Source organism: Xenopus tropicalis, chromosome 4 (genome assembly GCF_000004195.4).
Source record: "Xenopus tropicalis strain Nigerian chromosome 4, UCB_Xtro_10.0, whole genome shotgun sequence".
Lineage (NCBI taxonomy): Eukaryota > Metazoa > Chordata > Amphibia > Anura > Pipidae > Xenopus > Xenopus tropicalis.
Window position 1 is genome coordinate 85,891,383 of NC_030680.2, and position 18,963 is coordinate 85,910,345.

At 36.7% G+C, this 18,963-nt stretch overlaps 1 protein-coding gene across 5 annotated transcripts in view; it reads right to left on the bottom strand.

Moving 5' to 3' along the window:
• The window catches only part of nfia (nuclear factor I/A), a 246,950-nt gene that overhangs the window by 54,253 nt on the left and 173,734 nt on the right, over positions 1 to 18,963 (bottom strand). For 3 of the 5 annotated variants that reach the window (XM_031900900.1, XM_002931611.5, XM_004913944.4), the window contains exon 7: positions 5,519 to 5,647. The exons of the other annotated variants lie outside the window; for them this stretch is intronic. In XM_031900900.1, coding sequence (XP_031756760.1) covers positions 5,519 to 5,647 — 129 coding nt within the window. The remainder of the gene's footprint in view (positions 1 to 5,518; positions 5,648 to 18,963) is intronic. 5 annotated transcript variants of the gene reach the window in all.

Below are 18,963 nucleotides of genomic sequence, written 5' to 3' on the forward strand. Positions count from 1 at the left end.
CACTCACATGCTCAGCGAGCACTGAGCAGTTGTTCAGAAGCTAAGCTTAGGGGTCGTCACAAATTATCAAAAAGAAAATTAGGTTTGTCTGTGATATAAGCTGTTATCAAATTATTATGCTAACTTCACTGTATTCAGAGCTACGATGTAATGTGAATGTCAATAAATTACTAATCAGCCTTATACTGTTACATTTATATTCTATTCATGCAGTATACTGTGAGTCGGTCACTAAGCTCAGGTAAGTGACAGCAGCACAGAGTATATTCTGGGAATAAGCAGAAAAGTAGATGGGGAGCTACTGGGGCATTTTTGGAGGCACAGATCATCCCTGCTAAAGGGCTGTGGTTGCCTTGGGCTGGTACAGATGCCCAAAACATAATTTACATTTCTGCCCTACTTTTATGTTAAGCTTTAGTTCTCCTTTAAATAAAATAGGGATATCCCATTCTGCTTAGCACAGGAAAAACACACTAGGGCTCATTTACTAAACGGTGACAAGGTGCAATAAAACGTGCAGAGATTTAAGACTGACAATCAGTACCATGCATTGAGGGCACACACCTTGTGGGTGGATTATGGATGGCCACATACTGACTCCTTATTAGCATGAACTTCATTAGGCACAAAAAGTAGAGTCTTTGGAAGTAAGGTGCAGAAGTAGCCCTGTACTTACCTTCTGTTAAAGGTAGGTGTAAAGTACAGGGTTTCTTTGAGCAGCGGAACACTGAGCTCTATATGCTATTAATAGTGCATATGCAAAAAGGAGCACCTGCTTTGCACTACATGAATTATGCAATAATGTGTGCGATTTTTTTGCATGTATGGCATTGTGTCCAGAACTAATCCATCATTCCTTACTACAAACATTAGTTTGAAAGCATAAACACATCTTGAAACACTGGCACAAAAACAAATAACTTCAATTCATATGATGCCCTGTCCATTGTTCCTACTGCCAGGGGTTCAGGTCAGATGGTGGTGTCTGTTGGGGAAAATAAAATGCATGGCGTTGGGAAGTCTAAAAAATGTGCCAAAAAATTGCATTTCTGCACCACATTTAGTACATTTCTTGCTGAATAATACACAGAAGTATACTACGTTAAATAGTTATTATTTGTTGCAATCAATATCTTGTACTCATGTGCTTATTTTTACCAGGTTTGCTTTATATATGTACATGGAGTTGTGCTTTACTGAGTTGTTATCAAGGTGACATTCTCAAAATTGATGAAAACTAAAAAGCCTAATGATCCCTTTCCTGGCTTAGAATGAAAACTGGTGAGTAAAGTTGAATTATTCTTTTATAAAGACCCAGAGTTAGCGAACAAAGGCAAGCTTGTGAAAGGAGAAGGCTTGAAATCTTGAAGCGTGGGCCAAGGAAATGATATGAGGCACTGGAGGCATTCTATAACACCTTTAATACATTGCTTCCAACTAGACACTTGTAGATAGGATATATTAGAGGTGTATATAAGCAGCGTGGGTTTTATTAGCTCTTATAAGTTTAAATAGCTTTTACAGCTAAAAAAATATGCCTTGAAGGGATACCGTCCTCCAGAGACTTAGTGCACAAATGGAAATGCAACAATATGCTAGTTTCCGGTTGTATTCTCTGCAAGAATTCCAGGTACTACAATGGAAAAAATATCCAAGTTATTCTGCAAATGAGAAAAATGGCGATAAACCACATCTCTACATGTAAGTAAATATTGCTGAAGACATTCCTTCATGCTATGTCTCAATCATTGTTGCCATTCTTTAAATCAGTCTTTCTATAGAGACGAGGTCCATTAATATATTTTGAAGGCTGTCACTAGGTTTATTTACATTACAATCTTTTTTGTTTCTCTGACCTTACAAACCTGTATCCCCATACAAATGAACACTGTTTTAACAGCTCACCTATTAGCCACTGGTAGTTTTTTATAATCATTCCCCTCCCTTTAATCTTTTTTTTTTAAAATACTCTCTCATTGTTTCAAAAGTTTGTTGTAAGTGAGTTGTAATGCATCTTTGTTACTTTTTCCTGTAGGACTGATGTACTTATAAGATCCCAACTGCTTCTAGAATATACACTGTGCCACTTTTATAAGCAAATGTTACAGAGTTTATTACTTTATTATTGTAAATTCCACAGGTTTGAATTTCCTTGGCAGATAATCTAGAAAATAGTTGTATATTTTTATTATTTATGGCCTATACATTTTATTTCCCCAACTGTTCTGTTAATGTATTGTATGAAATATATAGGACTAAATATACAAATTGTGCTACATAAAATAAAAAATATACATACATGCAGTATTAAATACTTGGTTGTTGTAAAAACTGACAGGTTTCAGAACTTTATTCCCCTAGTTAGTCTAGCTAGACTTAATTAAATAAATATACTAATATTGCTTTCATTACCTTGCCTCAATGCCAGTTTCTACTTACAAATTGCCATTAGGCCCTAACCCAGGGGTAGGGAACCTATGGCTCGGGAGCCAGATGTGGCTCTTTTGATGGCTGCATCTGGCTCTCGCTGCCAAATCTTTAATAAAAAAAATAACGGGGGGTGTGGCCTGCGCTCGGTGGATAGAAGATGTGTTCTAAGCCTTAGAACACGTCTTCTATCCGCCGAGCGCAGGCCACGCCCTCCTCCGCATCGCATCCTTGGCACCCACCCTATCTTGCCCCTGTGCTCGGCAGGTAGAAGATGTGTTCTAAGCCTTAGAACGCGTCTACTATCCGCCGAGCGCAGGCCACGCCCTCCTCTGCATCACATCAGGCATCCTTGGGACCCACCCTACCTTGCTCCGCAGCATCCGCGGCCAAACATATTGTATGGCTCTCACAGAATTACATTTTAAAATTTGTGGTGTTTATGGCTCTCTCAGCCAAAAAGGTGCCCGACCCGTGCCCTAACCCATTTCTAAGCTTGTAAAATTGAGAAATAGTTATTGAGATAGTTATCCATGACAACATTAAACACGAATAAATCACAAAGGATATATATATAGATCTAAGCATACAGTAGGTAGAGAAGGCTTACCAGTTTACTAGATTGGTCCGGGTGCTCATGCCCCAGACCCTCCTAGACTAGCCTATGATTAAGTACCAGATGGGTACGAAACGCGTAAGGCTTTATAGCATTCATGTATAATTATAAATAAACTCTTTATGATTTTACCTCATACCTGAGTTCTACATCTACCTTATGAAGTTTCCGACTGCCTGCCTGGTTTTGTTTCTTGTACTGTTCAAACATTATTTAAACATCTTGATTTGGCCTTGAATGTAATATATTTTCAGAAATTAATTGATTATAAAGTATGGTTAAAAGCATGTGGATAAAGCAGTTTGTCCACTACCACAAGAAATGCCTACTCCTTCTCCTGTAAGATTGCTACACCTCATAATTTTTATAAGCTATTATTCAAAAAGTCAAAATGCTTCCCAAGACACAAGAAATGGGCATATAAAAATCACTTAATTTTGTTTTTAAATCTTTTTGCTAAACATTATAAAAGAGCCACCATATTTTAATTATAGCAAGACATTATACAAAGTATACATACCATTCTTTTGCAAACAGGGCTTTGCACAGATTTTACAGACACAAACAGAAGTATCCTGTTACTGTAAGTTACAATAAAGCTAAATTGGTGTTAGGGAAACTGCTAGTTTAAACACAAGGGAATTCTCATACACCCTTTACCAAGAAAAGTGAGCACAATAAGAAGTGTTGTTAAGAACATACACAGCTTTATCTGAGAAGCTGTCAGATAGATCATCCCACTAACCATAGAGATAAAGACAAGAGGCGCCACTGGTCCAGAGAGAGTTGTTAAAAAGAAAGAAATGATTATGAGATGCAGGCAGCTTAACCCCTTTAACACACAGCGTCCCACAAATTTAGTAACAGGAGGAATGTATTTGTGAGAAACTGCAATACAATTATTAAGCAAATAAAGAATAGTATTTAGATGGGAATAAAGTACTTGCAGCAATACATGCAAGTTATTTGGAAAGTGCTTGAAAAAAAACAAACTTTTGTGTTCTTGCCAGTGTGTCTTATTCCTCTATAGAGAAACATTCCCTTAACAGTCCAGGTGCTAAGGTACTGAAATGAAAGGGTCCTGAACAACAAAAGTCTGTGTATGCCGTAGCAATGTGTCAAGTCAAATACTGTATCTGTATTATGCCCCTGAACTGCATGATATGTAATGAAAATGGAAAAACTATAGGGATGACTTATTAATATATAAAATTGGAATTTTTCTGCAATTTCAGAAAATCATGGGAAAAAATCAAAACCTTGAGTCAAATAAAACGTTGAGAAAAGTTGAATGAAAAACTTCAACAACTAAAAGCTGTCCAGTTTCTAAGAAAAGTGCATGAGTCAATGGAAAGTGTATCTCAAGCATTCCCCTTGGATGCCCCCCTAGATTTTGGGACATTCAGATGTGCAATCTGGACGGTGCCGACAAGAAGGAGCAATGAAACCCTGTACTTACTGCCTGCACTCTTCTATGCACTTTGTGCACAATGGCTATACACTGGTCGCAAGTGCTCACAAGTGCTTTGTAACTGAGCACAAGGGGCACAATTTTGTTTTTAAAATGTATGGATAAGAGTACCCAAGAAATAAAAGTAAAATTATCAGCAGACACAAAAGCTTTCTTTAAAAAGGAATGGGAAATAAGATATTCACATGGTGCTTTTGAACCATGGGTCCAAAATCAACCCAAAGATCCCTCCACCTTGGGCTGCACTAGGTATGCTAAGCGAGCAGGAAGTGACGCAAAAAAAGTAATCTAATTTGAAAAATGTACATTTAGCTCAATCACCTTTTTATTTAGGCACATAATAATTTAGACCCACTGGAATATAAATATATTTTATTTATATTCAATAAGAGCTAGCCTTATAAATAGACCTTACCATTTAGTTTTAACATGGTAAGGTGTTTCATTTAATCATGTTTTTAGATGATGTGTCGATACATTTCATCTACAGCCAAGACACAGAAATGTACCTTCATTTTTAAAGTGAATATACTAGTCTGATCTTTCCTGTTATATTAGCCTGTTACATTACATATACACAAGAAATTGTGCCAAAAAAAATACATTTTAAACATTAATGCTTTGCAAACAAGGGAAAAGTTTTTGTTTGAGGTTTATATTTCAAATTGTTTGAAGAACTGACAAACCATTTTGACAGCCCAGAATATAACTAGACACAAACTGTAGAATTCCCATTGTTGGGGTGACAAAGAACATATATATTTTTTTACAGACACAAACGTAGACCACTTTTGTCAGAAGTAACTGAGTGAACATGTTTGGTGGATTACATGTATTACATGTACATTACATGTACATGATTATACTCTGGGCAAGAAATTTTAAAAGAAAATCTTTTGTAGATTCAAATGAATACCTTGGACTAGGAAATATTTTGGGAAGAGTGACACAGCATGAACCTGAACAGGGAATAAGGGAGAGGGACTCCTTAGGTAAGGCCTCACCTCTGGGTCCTGTAATGACAGGTCGATGATGCTGTGTGAATGCTGTTCCAAGGGAAGAGGTCTGCGAAGGAGAGGGACTGCTGAAACCAGACTTCTCTGACTTCTTTAATGTAGTAGGCGATGGCATTCCTGGCAAGAATGATTGATAAGTGCAATTTAATAATGCTAAGTCATGGAACCACAGCCTATGCATTGTGAAAGTGGGTGCAGAAGCAGGTTATTCAGTGATACTCAACCTGTTGGCTATTATATGTTTAAGGTGGGTTTTTGTCTTTTTTGGATAAAGTGTTTAAGGTCCCAACACAAATAAAGGGGGTACCTTTGGCTGCTGGTTTCATTAAACAAAATAGAGTTTTTTTTATCAATATTTCCTTGAAGGAATTCTCATTAAAACAATTACTTTGAGCTGTATAATGGGACCTTTATTTAATAATCAATTTGAGTACTCTATTTTCTAAAATGTTATTCTAAAATGGGTAAAGTTTAATTTATGCTTTAAAATCATGCAATGTTGAATATATCATTGTATGTAAATCTATTATTTTTGTGGGGAAAGGTTGAGTATCACAGAACAGAGTAAATTTAAAAGGATAGTATATTGGCAATAACTGTGCTTATTGTCAGTTTTTGATGAAGATAAGATGATTTAGACAATCTGTGTGTTTCTTTTTACTTTCTAGATATGAATATTTTGAATACATTTACAAAAGGAATGTCTATAATTTTTAGGGGAAGGGTAATATTTGGAGTGTAAGTTGACCTAAATATTTAGTTGTTTTAATTACATACACTGTAGCTGACTGCTCATATAGAATGAGATATTCTTCCATTATAAAGCAAAACTAATTATATGTACTACATTTTTCTAAAGTCAGGGAAGATTTGCAAGTATGTTGGCCAGTGTAGAACGAATGTAACTAATGCAGTCAGAGCGCAAGAGACAATACAGCTTGGCTTTATGATGTGTTTTTAGTTTATCTACAGTGCTGGCAGCAACAGAGGATGAGTTTGATGTTCCCTTAAAATATAGCTTTGGGAAGACTGCCTGTCTTTGTTGTTCACTTAGGGGTGTCTATGTGGACATTGGCTACAGGCCTGGTGCTGCTCTAAAATATTTTAATGAGTTTCTTGTGCTGTTTAAACCTGAAAGAACCTACATTTAATATACTTCCTAGGAAAGGGCAGTGCTGATAATTGAATACTGTGACGTGTAAGTATACCACCCAGTGCCTGTTACACATAGCCTAACAGGGACTGGAAAAGGTCTCCACTATCTCCATCTGTGTCTATTGATAAAAAAACATTCTGCTTATTGCCACAGTTGGCTTAAAGGGTTTTTGGATGGGACAGCTATAGCTAATAATGATCATTTAAGCCAGGCCTTTCCAAGGCAATTGTTTTTCCAAAACCACACTACTACATTATAGTTATATTTCATTATTGCTAAATCCATAAATCCAAGTAGTAGACCTTATTTAATTTCATGTATGCCCTGACAATTATGCTATTTAAAGCAATGTTGAAGTTCTTACAGTGATGTTCTACAGAACTGGTTTGTTTGGGTCTACCTAATATGCTTTATTTTAAATATCATTAAAAATTACTTGTTGCGTTATTTCGAACTGTATACATTGTCTGAAATCTGTTGTAGGGCATGAAACCTACTTTGGGACTCTTGCTCCATAGCTTTTATTTCTGTTTTTAGAAGTGTGCGTGATAAGATCATAAAAACTGACAATAAACAGAAAGGCATATTCTCAGTAGAATTATTTTGACTATTAAGAACAGAGAGCAGAAAGGACATACAGTGTTAGTCAGCGTAAAGCAATTAGTACCATTCAGAAATCATGATGCATTTGCATGTTTTTGTAACAGTCTGGTGCCACAGGGAACTCTTATAAAGCAGGTTAGTAAGATAAGTTATACCATTAACATGCAGGACAAAAAATCTGAAAACAGGGATACGGTGCATACAGTTACCACTGATGTCACAATTAATGTTTTTTTAATTGAATATGGCTCCACTGCTAAATGTCTTTGTTTATTGAACAAATCCTTTGTGAATTCGTTCAACTGCATTATATACATATATATAGAAAGCTGGGGGAAATTTGGGGAGGAGGAATATACTGACTAAAATAGGATTCAAGCTAAAAGAGTTCTAATATGAGGCAGGACTTTCCCAGGTTGGAATTAATAGGAAGCCAATAAAACATGAAGAACATTTAATTAAAGTACACCCCCAGGGAATGGTGTTGATATAATCTAAATTATATCAGCAGGATGAGGGGGAAAAATACAAGAAAGTTACACTGTATTTTGGTCCACCAATCAGTTTTACTTTTGATTCTAATCAGTCTTTTCTTGGTTTAAGAATGCTTGACATCTTTGCTTTGTAAAGTAAGATAAAATACACTACTTTCATTGACTATTATTTCATATTTGGCTATACTTAAGGAATTCCTGCATTTGCTGTTTTTATCACTTAAAACATTAATTTGACATCAGAGCATGGCATTGCTAATGTGATACATAGCACTCCTAATCATTCCAGAGCATGCACAATTCATGAAAGTAATAAATGCAAGCGCATGATCATGTCAGAGTTGTTTCAAGTTGCAGAAGTCAACATTGTTTTGGCAGTGGCATCACACTGCTAGACTTGCACTTCGCAAACCTCCAGTGTATATTCAAATAAGATATATATCTGTATGTATTGCTGCTCTTTTATGCCCGATATGTCAAAAAGGCTTACAATATAAGCAAATATGTGAGACAAAATCTTTTCATAATTCACTGAAAAAGTGATGTATAAGAAGCAAACCAGTGTTTGGAGAATTTCACACGTTGGAGAATTTCATAAGTTTAGCAACATTTTTATTTGTACATCTAACTTAATTTATAGTTCTTTCCTGCTATGCTAGGATAGCTTGATTAGTTAATTCAATAGTATATGATTAAACAAATGTCACAGTTTACTAGTACTATCATTTGCTTCCAAAAACCTAGTTATAATGACAACATTAAAGAATCACAACTTCACAAAAGTGTTGTTTGCAGTAATAGCCAATGTTTTTACAAACTGTACTGGATAAAACTGCATTTACAGCACATTCCACCTACAGCTAGAAACTCCTCTTCTAACTATTCATAGATACTTTAAACTCAAGTCACTGGCATTCTGTATCCTTTTAGGTAAAAGCCACAGCCCCTCACAAAGACACCAATGGTGCTATTCTGCCACACTTGCACTGGACTTTAAATATTGCAAATAGATTATTCTTTACACCATTGAAAGCTCTTTCAGTAAGAGATCTTCTTCATCCTGTTTGTAACTGTGTATATCTGTTTCCCCAGTCTGTACTATTAAAGTATACATGTAGCAACCAAGAAATACAATTTTATTTTTCTATTTTAAAAAACATTTAGCAAAATGAGACTGAAGATTTATTTGAATGTAAATAATGTATCATTGTATACCTTATTGTTTCCAAAGTTTCCACAGTGCTTTCATTTCAACTAGAACATGTTTTCATTGAAATCAGGGTCGGAACTAGGGGTAGGCAGAAGAGGCACCTGCCTAGGGCGCAACGATTGGGGGGCGCCAAGCAGGAGCCTCTCCTGTCTACCCCTAGTCCATGCTCCCTTGACTTTGCCCCTGCCGCTTGTCATTACGCGGTGGGGGCAGTGACCCCCCCCCCATGCGTGCTGAAGCACATGCAAGAGGGTGGTGCAGGGGCGGGGTGGCCAGCCGGGTTGCCTAGGGCACCCTGTCGGCTTGGCCCACCCCTGATTGCAATTATTATACATCTTAAATGTACTGGGTGGCCATTTCTCATTTAAAAATATGCATTGCATCTTTAATAAGCCACATAACTTGTAAATCTGGCATAAATGATGAGTGTACTAGACACCTGGTTCAATTATACATTGTATAGTAGCCATGATACTTGCACTTTACACTGCATTCACTTTCTTTGACAGTACAGTCAAACTCTGCATTTAGAAGGTTCCTGCTCAGCTTATTTATAGTTATACATAGGTATATACACAGGTCTCAGTTTCCCATGCTGCTTATATTAGCTGCATTAATCTCCTTAGGCAGCTACAGCAATAGTACCACTAGAGGTACCAAAACATCAAAGCACCTTTCTATTTTGTCTGTGGAAAGACTATGCAGCTGTTTACTTCAACAGAAATTTTCTTTGTCCTTTACCATGACTTTTCTTATGAATGGTAGATTGAGGCTCTATGTTAAAAATTACAGAAAACAAGCCATACCCTCCACCTGACTTAAACAACGTCCACTTAGAGACATCTTAAACTATGCTTACTTTGCTGTAAGCCCAACCCTTTTGGAGTCCATGATTCACAACATTCCTTCCTAAATAAGAATAGAATTGTATGACATACTGGTACATGCTATCATAATTAATGCATTTTAACTAAATTTATTGCCTCCACACATGTTCTTGCTTGATGCAGACGGTGCGTGCTTGATGCAGATGGTGTTGGAATGGCACATATAGGTACTACAAAAAGGAAAAGAAGGAAAAAAGTATACTATCTATTATTTAGACTGGTTAAGGCCTGGATAACTGATCTTTGCATAACATGAAAACCATACATTAAGGTTAGTAAGCTTTAAAAAGCCTATAGGATTGTTTTGCCAGCACTGATTTATGATAGTTTTGATTATGTCAAGTAAAAGGTGTTGTCTTATTATAAAAGAGAAAAGGCAAATTAGTCAAAATGACAAAGGACAGTATGGTAAATAGTAATGTCACATTTCACAGTTATGGATAGCAGATGCCTGTCTTATAGATTCCTTACTTTTGTATCCCTACTTGTGTATAATTGTATAAGTTGCGTTTAAAAATGAAGGATACTTTATCCTTATACTGAACAAAAAGCTTTTGATTTGTAAAATGATTAAATAAATGAAACAAAAGTTTCAGAAAAAATAATCTGGAAGATTATTATAGTTTTGGAATTGTGTATTATGCATTTATTGTGACTGGCTCTACCCAGTGTGATCTGTCAACTTGGCCTGACTGCTGCCTACCATCTGGTCCCTAAGGTACCAGTGAGAGAATCTTTCACTACTGGTTTTGGCAAGACATTCACTGCATTGTACTGTGGTTCATTTTTTTAGGTTCATTTTTATTAAGCTTCAACAAAGGAAGTAAAGAGTAAAGGAAGAGTGGGAGTAGACCAGAATTAATTATACCACTTAAAACTACTAATATGAGAATAGAAAAACGAATGTTAGCGCTTGTTCTAGTTTATATGTAAGTTATTCTATCCAAGTTCCCCATATCTTCTGAAATATATTTTGGTTTCACAAGAGCTTCTTAAGTGAGTCTGACAAAAAAATGAACATCTTATTTATGTATTTTCGTTGTTTTTTAGTAGAGTAGACATCTGATTAAAAACTAAAACCAAGACCAGACTTATTGAGGAGGCTGCAATCTTCCATATTATAACTTCAAGGATCCTGGTTTCTATCTGATATAGCACAGAGTATTTGGTTGGACCAAACCAAACACCAGAAGAAGCAATACCATATTACATCTGAAATGTAAATAGAATTTTTTAGTAAGGTAAAAGTGGTGGTTTCACCTGACCATCTTTAAGGCAGTTAGCCAGGCCAAGTAGGGTGCCAACATGCAAGGGGGAAGAGGTGGATTAACTTGTAACTATGTATATTGATTATATATATTTTTTAAAGACAACCAACGCCTGTATACCAGACAAAAAACTTCAAAAGACTTGTGCTTACAAAAGCTTTTATATTTGAAGGAACCCAGAAATTCAATAATATATGGGATGCATATATCAAACTTGAGGAAGGAATTTAGCATACGTTCCTCTCTTCCAGCTACAGTGTGTGCCACAAAAGCTTTGCTGATTCTGATATAATAAATGAAGAAGTAAATATCTCAAGAGAGACAGTAAGCAGACAATGTAGGACAATATCGCTGTTAGAACATCATTTAGTTAGAAATATATTTACCTTAAAAATGTCAAGATATGTCAAGTGATTTACATTTTTACCTCTGCATTTACAACATTTTATTTAATTTCCTGTCTTTATTAAGGTAAAATAAAAAGGTCTTTTTTTCACACATCATGCCTCATGACTGCATGCCTAGAAATGTTGCAATTAACAAATATAGGCTTAATAAATCATGTTCGTTCTTAAAAATTAAATTAGATCTACTTTAAAGTATAAAAATAGCTCACTGGGATCATGAAGATGTAAGCTATCACTGAAAGGCTGAATCATAACCACTGCAAAGGCTTTTTTATAGTTTGGTATGGTTCACACTTACAGTAAATACATTTAAATTTAGAACTAACATTGAAGGAACAAACAGTATGTATTTGTTTTTAATATTTCCCGAATATGTGACAATAAAGATGGAAACACAGGAAGATATGTATGTGAAAAATTTGCTCTTCCATGAAACTGACAAAGCATTCAAGCTGGCCCTGTGCTGACTCTCCAGCTATCCAAAGTCTGGGTCAAAATATGAGTTTAGTTCTGGGCAAGTGAAAATCATATCTAAATAGATGGATATTTTAGATCTTACTAATTTTTCTGGTCACAAAATTACATGAAATAAATATAGATAAATGGAGGGCACTCACCTCACAGTCAAAGATACAATATAGGTATTTGGTACAAAAATTGTACCCCCATATAAGGTACCAAGGACAATAATTTTAAATAGAAAAAGGGTTTGCACACAATCTTGTGTGCAAACCCTTATTCTACACAAAATTACAAGTGTCAACTCCAAAAAACATAAAACCCACTGTAACTGCTTGATGCTATAGATTTCATAAGGTATGTCGATATTTAACTTAATATAAATGAAAAAGCCTCAATTTGTAAATGAAAACTAAAGGAAGATGTAATTAACAGAGTCACCAAAAATGTAATACACACATAAAAGTATATATTTTCAAGACAACTTGAACTGTAAAATGAAGTAATGAACACTAGAAAAGGTCCTGTCAGCTGGAATCACTGCTCAGCAAAGTCAGCAATTTCTCCCTAAACCTTATTATGGCAAAGCTTTTGAATTCTCATCTTTGCACTCTCCTCCTCTCAACAAATAAACTGATTTGACCTCAGCTTGTTACTTAATGTAAGTTGCCTGTCATCTCTGACTAAACCCCCATTTCTCTCCTTGAAAGTCCTTTTATCCATAGAGTAGAAGAGGGATAATGTAGCTGAACGTCTGTTAAAGATAACAGCATTCACAGTCCACCTTCCCTCTCTACTTTTTTTTCCTTTGCAAAACTTATAGTTTAGTTAAAGGGTTACGTACGTACATACATGGAAATGATATATGTAAATCTTTAACTTTGAAGTATGGTACACAGATCATGGAAAAAAATTGGCTGTTCAGTCATGGAATAAAACTGCTATTGTTTCATCTATAGGATAAGACCTGGCAACTTTTTCTACTTAGATGGGACAGTCATGATCAGAAGACCCTAAATGGGTAGAAAGCGGGTGAGATTTAGGTGAATTTTGTGTGGGTGGGTGTAACCCATGACTCAGAGGGTACAGAGTGCAATTTCAAATGTCTCAATTAATTGAAGATTTGTGTTATTTATATGCTTAGAGGTCTTGCAGTATTCACTTGTCACAAGTTGGGACAAGGCAGGAACACAGTGTCTTCTTATTCACTTTATATGGGGGATGAGTACTAGTAAAAATGATGGGGCTGTGTGTCATTATCCTTAATGGGAGCCCTTTACCCAAAACCAATTTCTTGCATAATTAAAGAAAATACATAAAATATACATATAATATACATAAAATACATTTATTATAAAAGTCTATGTTTTTTAAAGTTACTTGTAAATGTAATGGCAGGTAAAAGCAGTACTAGTTTTTTCTTTCTGTTCTCTGTGTCTGACTTGTTAAACAATGTTAACAGGAGTCAGTTTTCCTCAAGGTCTTCTAATCAGCTTTCATTGGCTGGCTTGCAACACTGTTTCAGGAGTCAGAGCCAGGAGTGCAGAAAATGTTAACAGCCAGACAGATTCTGCTTTTAATAGAAAACACATTTACGAATAAATTTGCAGACTTGTAATGAATAAATATTGTAAAGTGGCATAGAATTACAATTTTTTTTACTACCTAACAAATAGTCTTTGGGTTGAGGCCCCTATTAGGTTTGTGGAAAGCAATCATACACTTGCCTTTTGTTAAGATAAACATATCTTTTTGTATTAAAGGGAACCACCGTCTTCTATTAAGAATAAAAGTTTTTATCATCTTACGGCGTCTAATAAATCTTATATGATATATTAGGGTGCAATACACTTTAGAAAATCTTGTTTACATAATTTAATAGCAAAATATGGATTTCTATAGAGAAAGCAGAATGGCATTACAGTGCTCGGTCCTGTAAATCATTTGTTTTACCTACAGAATGCATTTAAATCAATCAGCCCCAAGAGACCTATTGACAGGACCGTGGTTGTCTCACAGCACACATTACTAGGTAAAGTGCCTTGACAAAATGTCTCTTACAATAATGATATCATATATCAGAAAAGACTTTCTGTGTTAAGTTCTGCTTCATGACTGTTACCACATTCAGAGGGACAATGTATGTCTTATTGCATTATACATTTATCTGGCCCAAATTAGCAAAGAGGTTCTGCTTAATGTCACTCCAGCTGACAGTTCAGTGACAGCACTTTCAGGCTTACCAGCTTAATTAGTGAAAACTGTACTGTTTTCTTAACTCTTGCCATATCATGCAAAATATTTTTAATGGGATATCTTATCTTGTGGTATGACTAACATGTTCTGCATCATTTCCTAAGACTAGGTTAAGCAAACAAAAGGTTTAACTTTTGCTCCGTCTCTCCAACTGTTTCAGAAAACTGAACAGGGTTTGTTTTTAGAAAACTGTTTGTTTTTAGAAAAAAAAATATTGCTACTCAGAGTTAAGTTAAAGTAAAAGTAAAAAGTAAAGTAAAAGTTTGCTTTGGGTCCTATCCAACAAATATATTTATGTGATATATAACAATATACTGGATGGAATCAAGAGTTAATGCAATTATATAGCTCGGCATAATGATGAAGGCAAAAGGACATAATGGAAGAATTCATAACATGCTGCTCCTACATATTTTCATTCCTGGGGTTGTTTCTAAAGCTGGCCATACACGTGGCGATCTGACGATGTTTCGTGCGACCATCGGTTGCACGAAACATCGTCAGATCCACCACACACCATTCAGGGCTGAATCGGCAGGTAAGGAGGTAGAAACAATAGGATTTATACCTCCTTCTGCTGATTCAGTGCTGAAGGGAGATTTTGGTCAGGCTCCTTCTATGGCGCCCGATCAAAATTTTCAAACTGGTCCGATCGGCGAGTCGGCCGATATCAGCAGCTTCCTGCGATATCGGTCGACTCGCCGACATACCATACACGCACCGAATATCGTACGAAACGAGGTTTCGTACAATATTATCGGTGCGTGTATGGCCACCTTTACTCTTGCAGAGTATGAATTTTCTGTAGTGCTGGGCAAATTTTTACATGTAGTGGGCTAATTAACTTTGATGGGCCAGATTAGATGAAAACAATTCTATCATACCACAGGGTTTTTAAAGTCCACAAATAGAGTTAATTATAGGGCTATACAATTACCTTGGAGGGTCACATTCATGGAACTCCAGTTGGACAACTATGTATAGTTTGGTCTCTCTTCCAAAATCCCCATCTCTTCCCACTATCTTCCCAAAGCATGTTACCAATCATGGCCTTGTTTGATAAAACCAAATAATCATAGTATACAGAAGATACTATAGTTGAGTTAATGTCTATCAGTGTACGTTTTTAATGTGCCTCTATAAGGTACTCATTTAACACATGGATTTTACATGCACCTACAAATACATGCTGTTAGACATGGAATCAGGGAATTGTAAGGATGCAGGCAGGGTGGGCAGAAGAAGAAGTTCATTCTCAACCCACTCGTGACCCACCAGACATGTGCGGATGTTGGGCCAAACTCGCCCAACCCAGAGACGGCTATTGTACAGTAAAATATACAAATGTATAAAAGAAAATTTTTTGAGAATTCCTATGGTTAACATGGCCAAAGTGCTCTTTCACTAAGGTAGCATCTAAATGCCAGGCTGCTGCATATTAAAGAGGTGTGGTGCACAGCCCAGTGCTCTCTGACCTCTGTCTAGGTAGCAGAAGGCTCTCTTTCACCTCTGTCCTATGTGTGAGAAAAGGACATGCGATGGTCTCTGACTTATGCCTCTGAGAGTAGACCAGATGCTCTGGGGGAGCCTTTAGCTGCAGTTGCTATTCTAATTAAAGTATAAATATGATAAAGAAAGTGTCTTGTTATAAGTGCTGATGGAAAAGACTGTGTTTTGTAAAGTGTGTCTGGTTGCATTAAGATGTACTTTGTGTTTGAGAGTGAAAACCCTGTATAGCAGTGGGCAGTAAGTTACAAAGTATATCATTACAGCTGAATATTTTTTAACTGGAAATTTGGTTCTCCTAGTCCAGAGATAGCAACTGCAGTCTCTGCATCCCCACTCTTCCCATGCAGAAAAGTTAAGCTTGTGCAAGAGGGGAGGAGAACGAGCATCACTGAAAAGCCTGTCTCGGGCATCTAGGAGTGCAGAATCACCCCTGTTGTAATGTATACTTATTGCCAATATGAAGTCTTTAAATGCATCTAGAGAATGATGTGATGGTTTATGCTGTATGAAGAAAAAAATACAAATGCTACCCGGCTGAGTCACAGAAATATTGTGTCCCTTTTCCATAAAGAGTGCACTAACTGCACTTCCTCACTTAAGCTAATTTCTCCACACTATTTATAAACCCCTTCAAGAGTCATTCATTAAAGGAGAAGGAAAGGCAAAGTCACTTGGGGGTGCCAAAATGTTAGGCACCCCCAAGTGACTTGAATCACATACCTTTTCCCCCGGGCTGGTGCCCCTGTTCAGAGAGAACAACATCAGCCTGGGGTACCTGAAGCGCTTCCTCCTTCCGTCTTCATGCGCAGTAGAGTGAAAAGCCGAACTTTAACAGAGAAGTCAGTGTTTCACTCTACTGCGCATGCGCCTATTGTGTAGTCGCAGCGAAACAAAGCCGGAAGGAGAAAGCGCATCGCTCCAGGTACCCCAGGCTGGTGCTGTTTTCTCCTAACAGGGGCACCAGCCCGGGGTACAAGGTAAGCGATTAAAGTCACTTGGGGGTGCCTAACATTTTAGCACCCCCAAGTGACTTAGCCTTTCCTTCTCCTTTAAAGGACAATGAAAGGTTAATATAAATTAAAAGTAAGTCTAAAGGCATTCTTTTTAAGTACTTACTGCATATCTAAATTCCCAGATCCCTGCTTGCTTCTCTGAGATATGGTGCTGGCAGCCTACAGCAGTGTGAAAGCCTACAGTGACATCACTGAAATCTCTCTGTCCTTCCTGTAGGTGCCAGCGGCAGCCTTCCTATTCTCTGAGCATGTGTGTAACTTGATCCTGTGTCCTTTTCTGAGCTACACATGCCCACCAGCCAATCAGAAGCGGATCTGGCAGAGGGGAGGGGGGGGAGGGAATGAAACACATGTGCAATATGAAGCAAGGAGGGAAAGGAAGGGAGAATACCTTTTTAAAGATGGCTGCCTATTCTAGAAAATGTGAAGTAAGTGTGACTGAGTAAATATTTGATTAGGTGAGCCAAAAGTGTGGCGTTTTTACTAAACAATAGGAGGACTATTGGGCAGTATGCTTTTTACATTTTGACTTGCATTCTCCTTTAAGTTTTAAGAATTTACCCTTCTGTGTTTATTGTGTGACTGTTGTAGGGATATTAGACTGTATGCTCCACTCTGGCAGGGACTAAAGGTAATCAACCTTTATAAAGTGCTATGTAAAATATTGGTGTTACATAAATAGAGGATATTAAAGTCCTTAATTTATAGCATCACTGTAAATCAGTAATATATATATCACTCATACCAGTCTTGAATGCTCAGAAAAGCCTTTGCAGTCACAGGGATTACATACAAATTCCTGCCCCAAGTGGAATATACAGAGAACCCCACAGCAATGTTCAAAACTGTGTCACCACATACACAGCTGACATAGAGACCATATTAAAATAAAACTTTAAATATGTCCCAGAAGATATACCTTTTAGAATGTAAGCTGTTGCGAGAAGGACCCTCCCCCTAGTGTCTCCGATCTTCATCCAATGTAACTGCGAACCATTTTTGTGAATTGTTTATATGTACATGTTAACTGTTCTGTCTTTTGTACCCCTCTATTCTGTAAATTCTGTAAATTGATGGCGCTATATAAAAAAAATTATAATAATATAACGTAACACAAATGTTTTCTTGATTTATAGAGTCTAAGAAACACCACAACCACTATTAGCAACTGTGAAATGTAATGACAGAAGAAGGCCTGGTTTCATGTTCAGGTGGGACTTGAGTCTTAGCTCAACTTTTATGCTGATAACCAAGGATATTGTTTGAGACATTTGTTCCCAGGACTTTGAAACAAATGCCTTTTTCATGAACAGTTTCCATCTGGTTTTCTTTTGTACAAGGTGCTTGAAAATAAGCGCTTTGTTTGCTTTTCTGTAGGGCTGCAAGCTGTTGCTGCTGCCATGTGTCTGGAGACTATGTGGTACATGAGAAAGGACTGTTTAGAAGGTAAACCTCAACAGGTATATTCAAACCTTTTCTTCCTTCATTCTATACACCCTGCTAATTTACACCAAGCTTTTCAGAAATCCAGAGTAACTTCGCTTTCTGTTTATTTATCCAGGTGCAGCATGTGTTTTGGTGAGGTCATGTTAATATTCAATTACACAGCTGGCTTTGCTTGAACATTCGAGGGCATGGCCCCTCCCTGACATTTTACTTCTGTAAATACTTTTAGCCTTGTATTCCCATTCTTCAGCTTATCCCTTCACTGACACACAGACTCTCGGTTTCAAGAAGAGTTATGGATGGATGACAAAGATTAATGGTGAACACAAAATCTACTACCATTACATTTATGTAATTTTAATCTGATATGCAAGCACCTTACATTTAAAACAGAGTTAATTTTCATTAAATGTATTTGTCTAACATTTATACACATCTATATGCTTTCTGCAAGTCCATCAAATACATGACCGGAAAAAAAGCCATTTGCAGGAACGACTAACATAATGTAAATGGGTGCAGACAGAAACATAAAACAAAATGCACTAATGCACAGCTTTTGAAATGGAAGGTCTTAACAGGAACAGCTTTATGTAAGAGTAAATATAAACTTTGGTGGTAATTCAGAAGAAAATGCCATAGATGTCTATGAATCTTTTCTTTCATCCGGGTCACAATACACAGTAGTGTTAAGTCAAAGGTAACTGACTTGGTGAATAAACTTG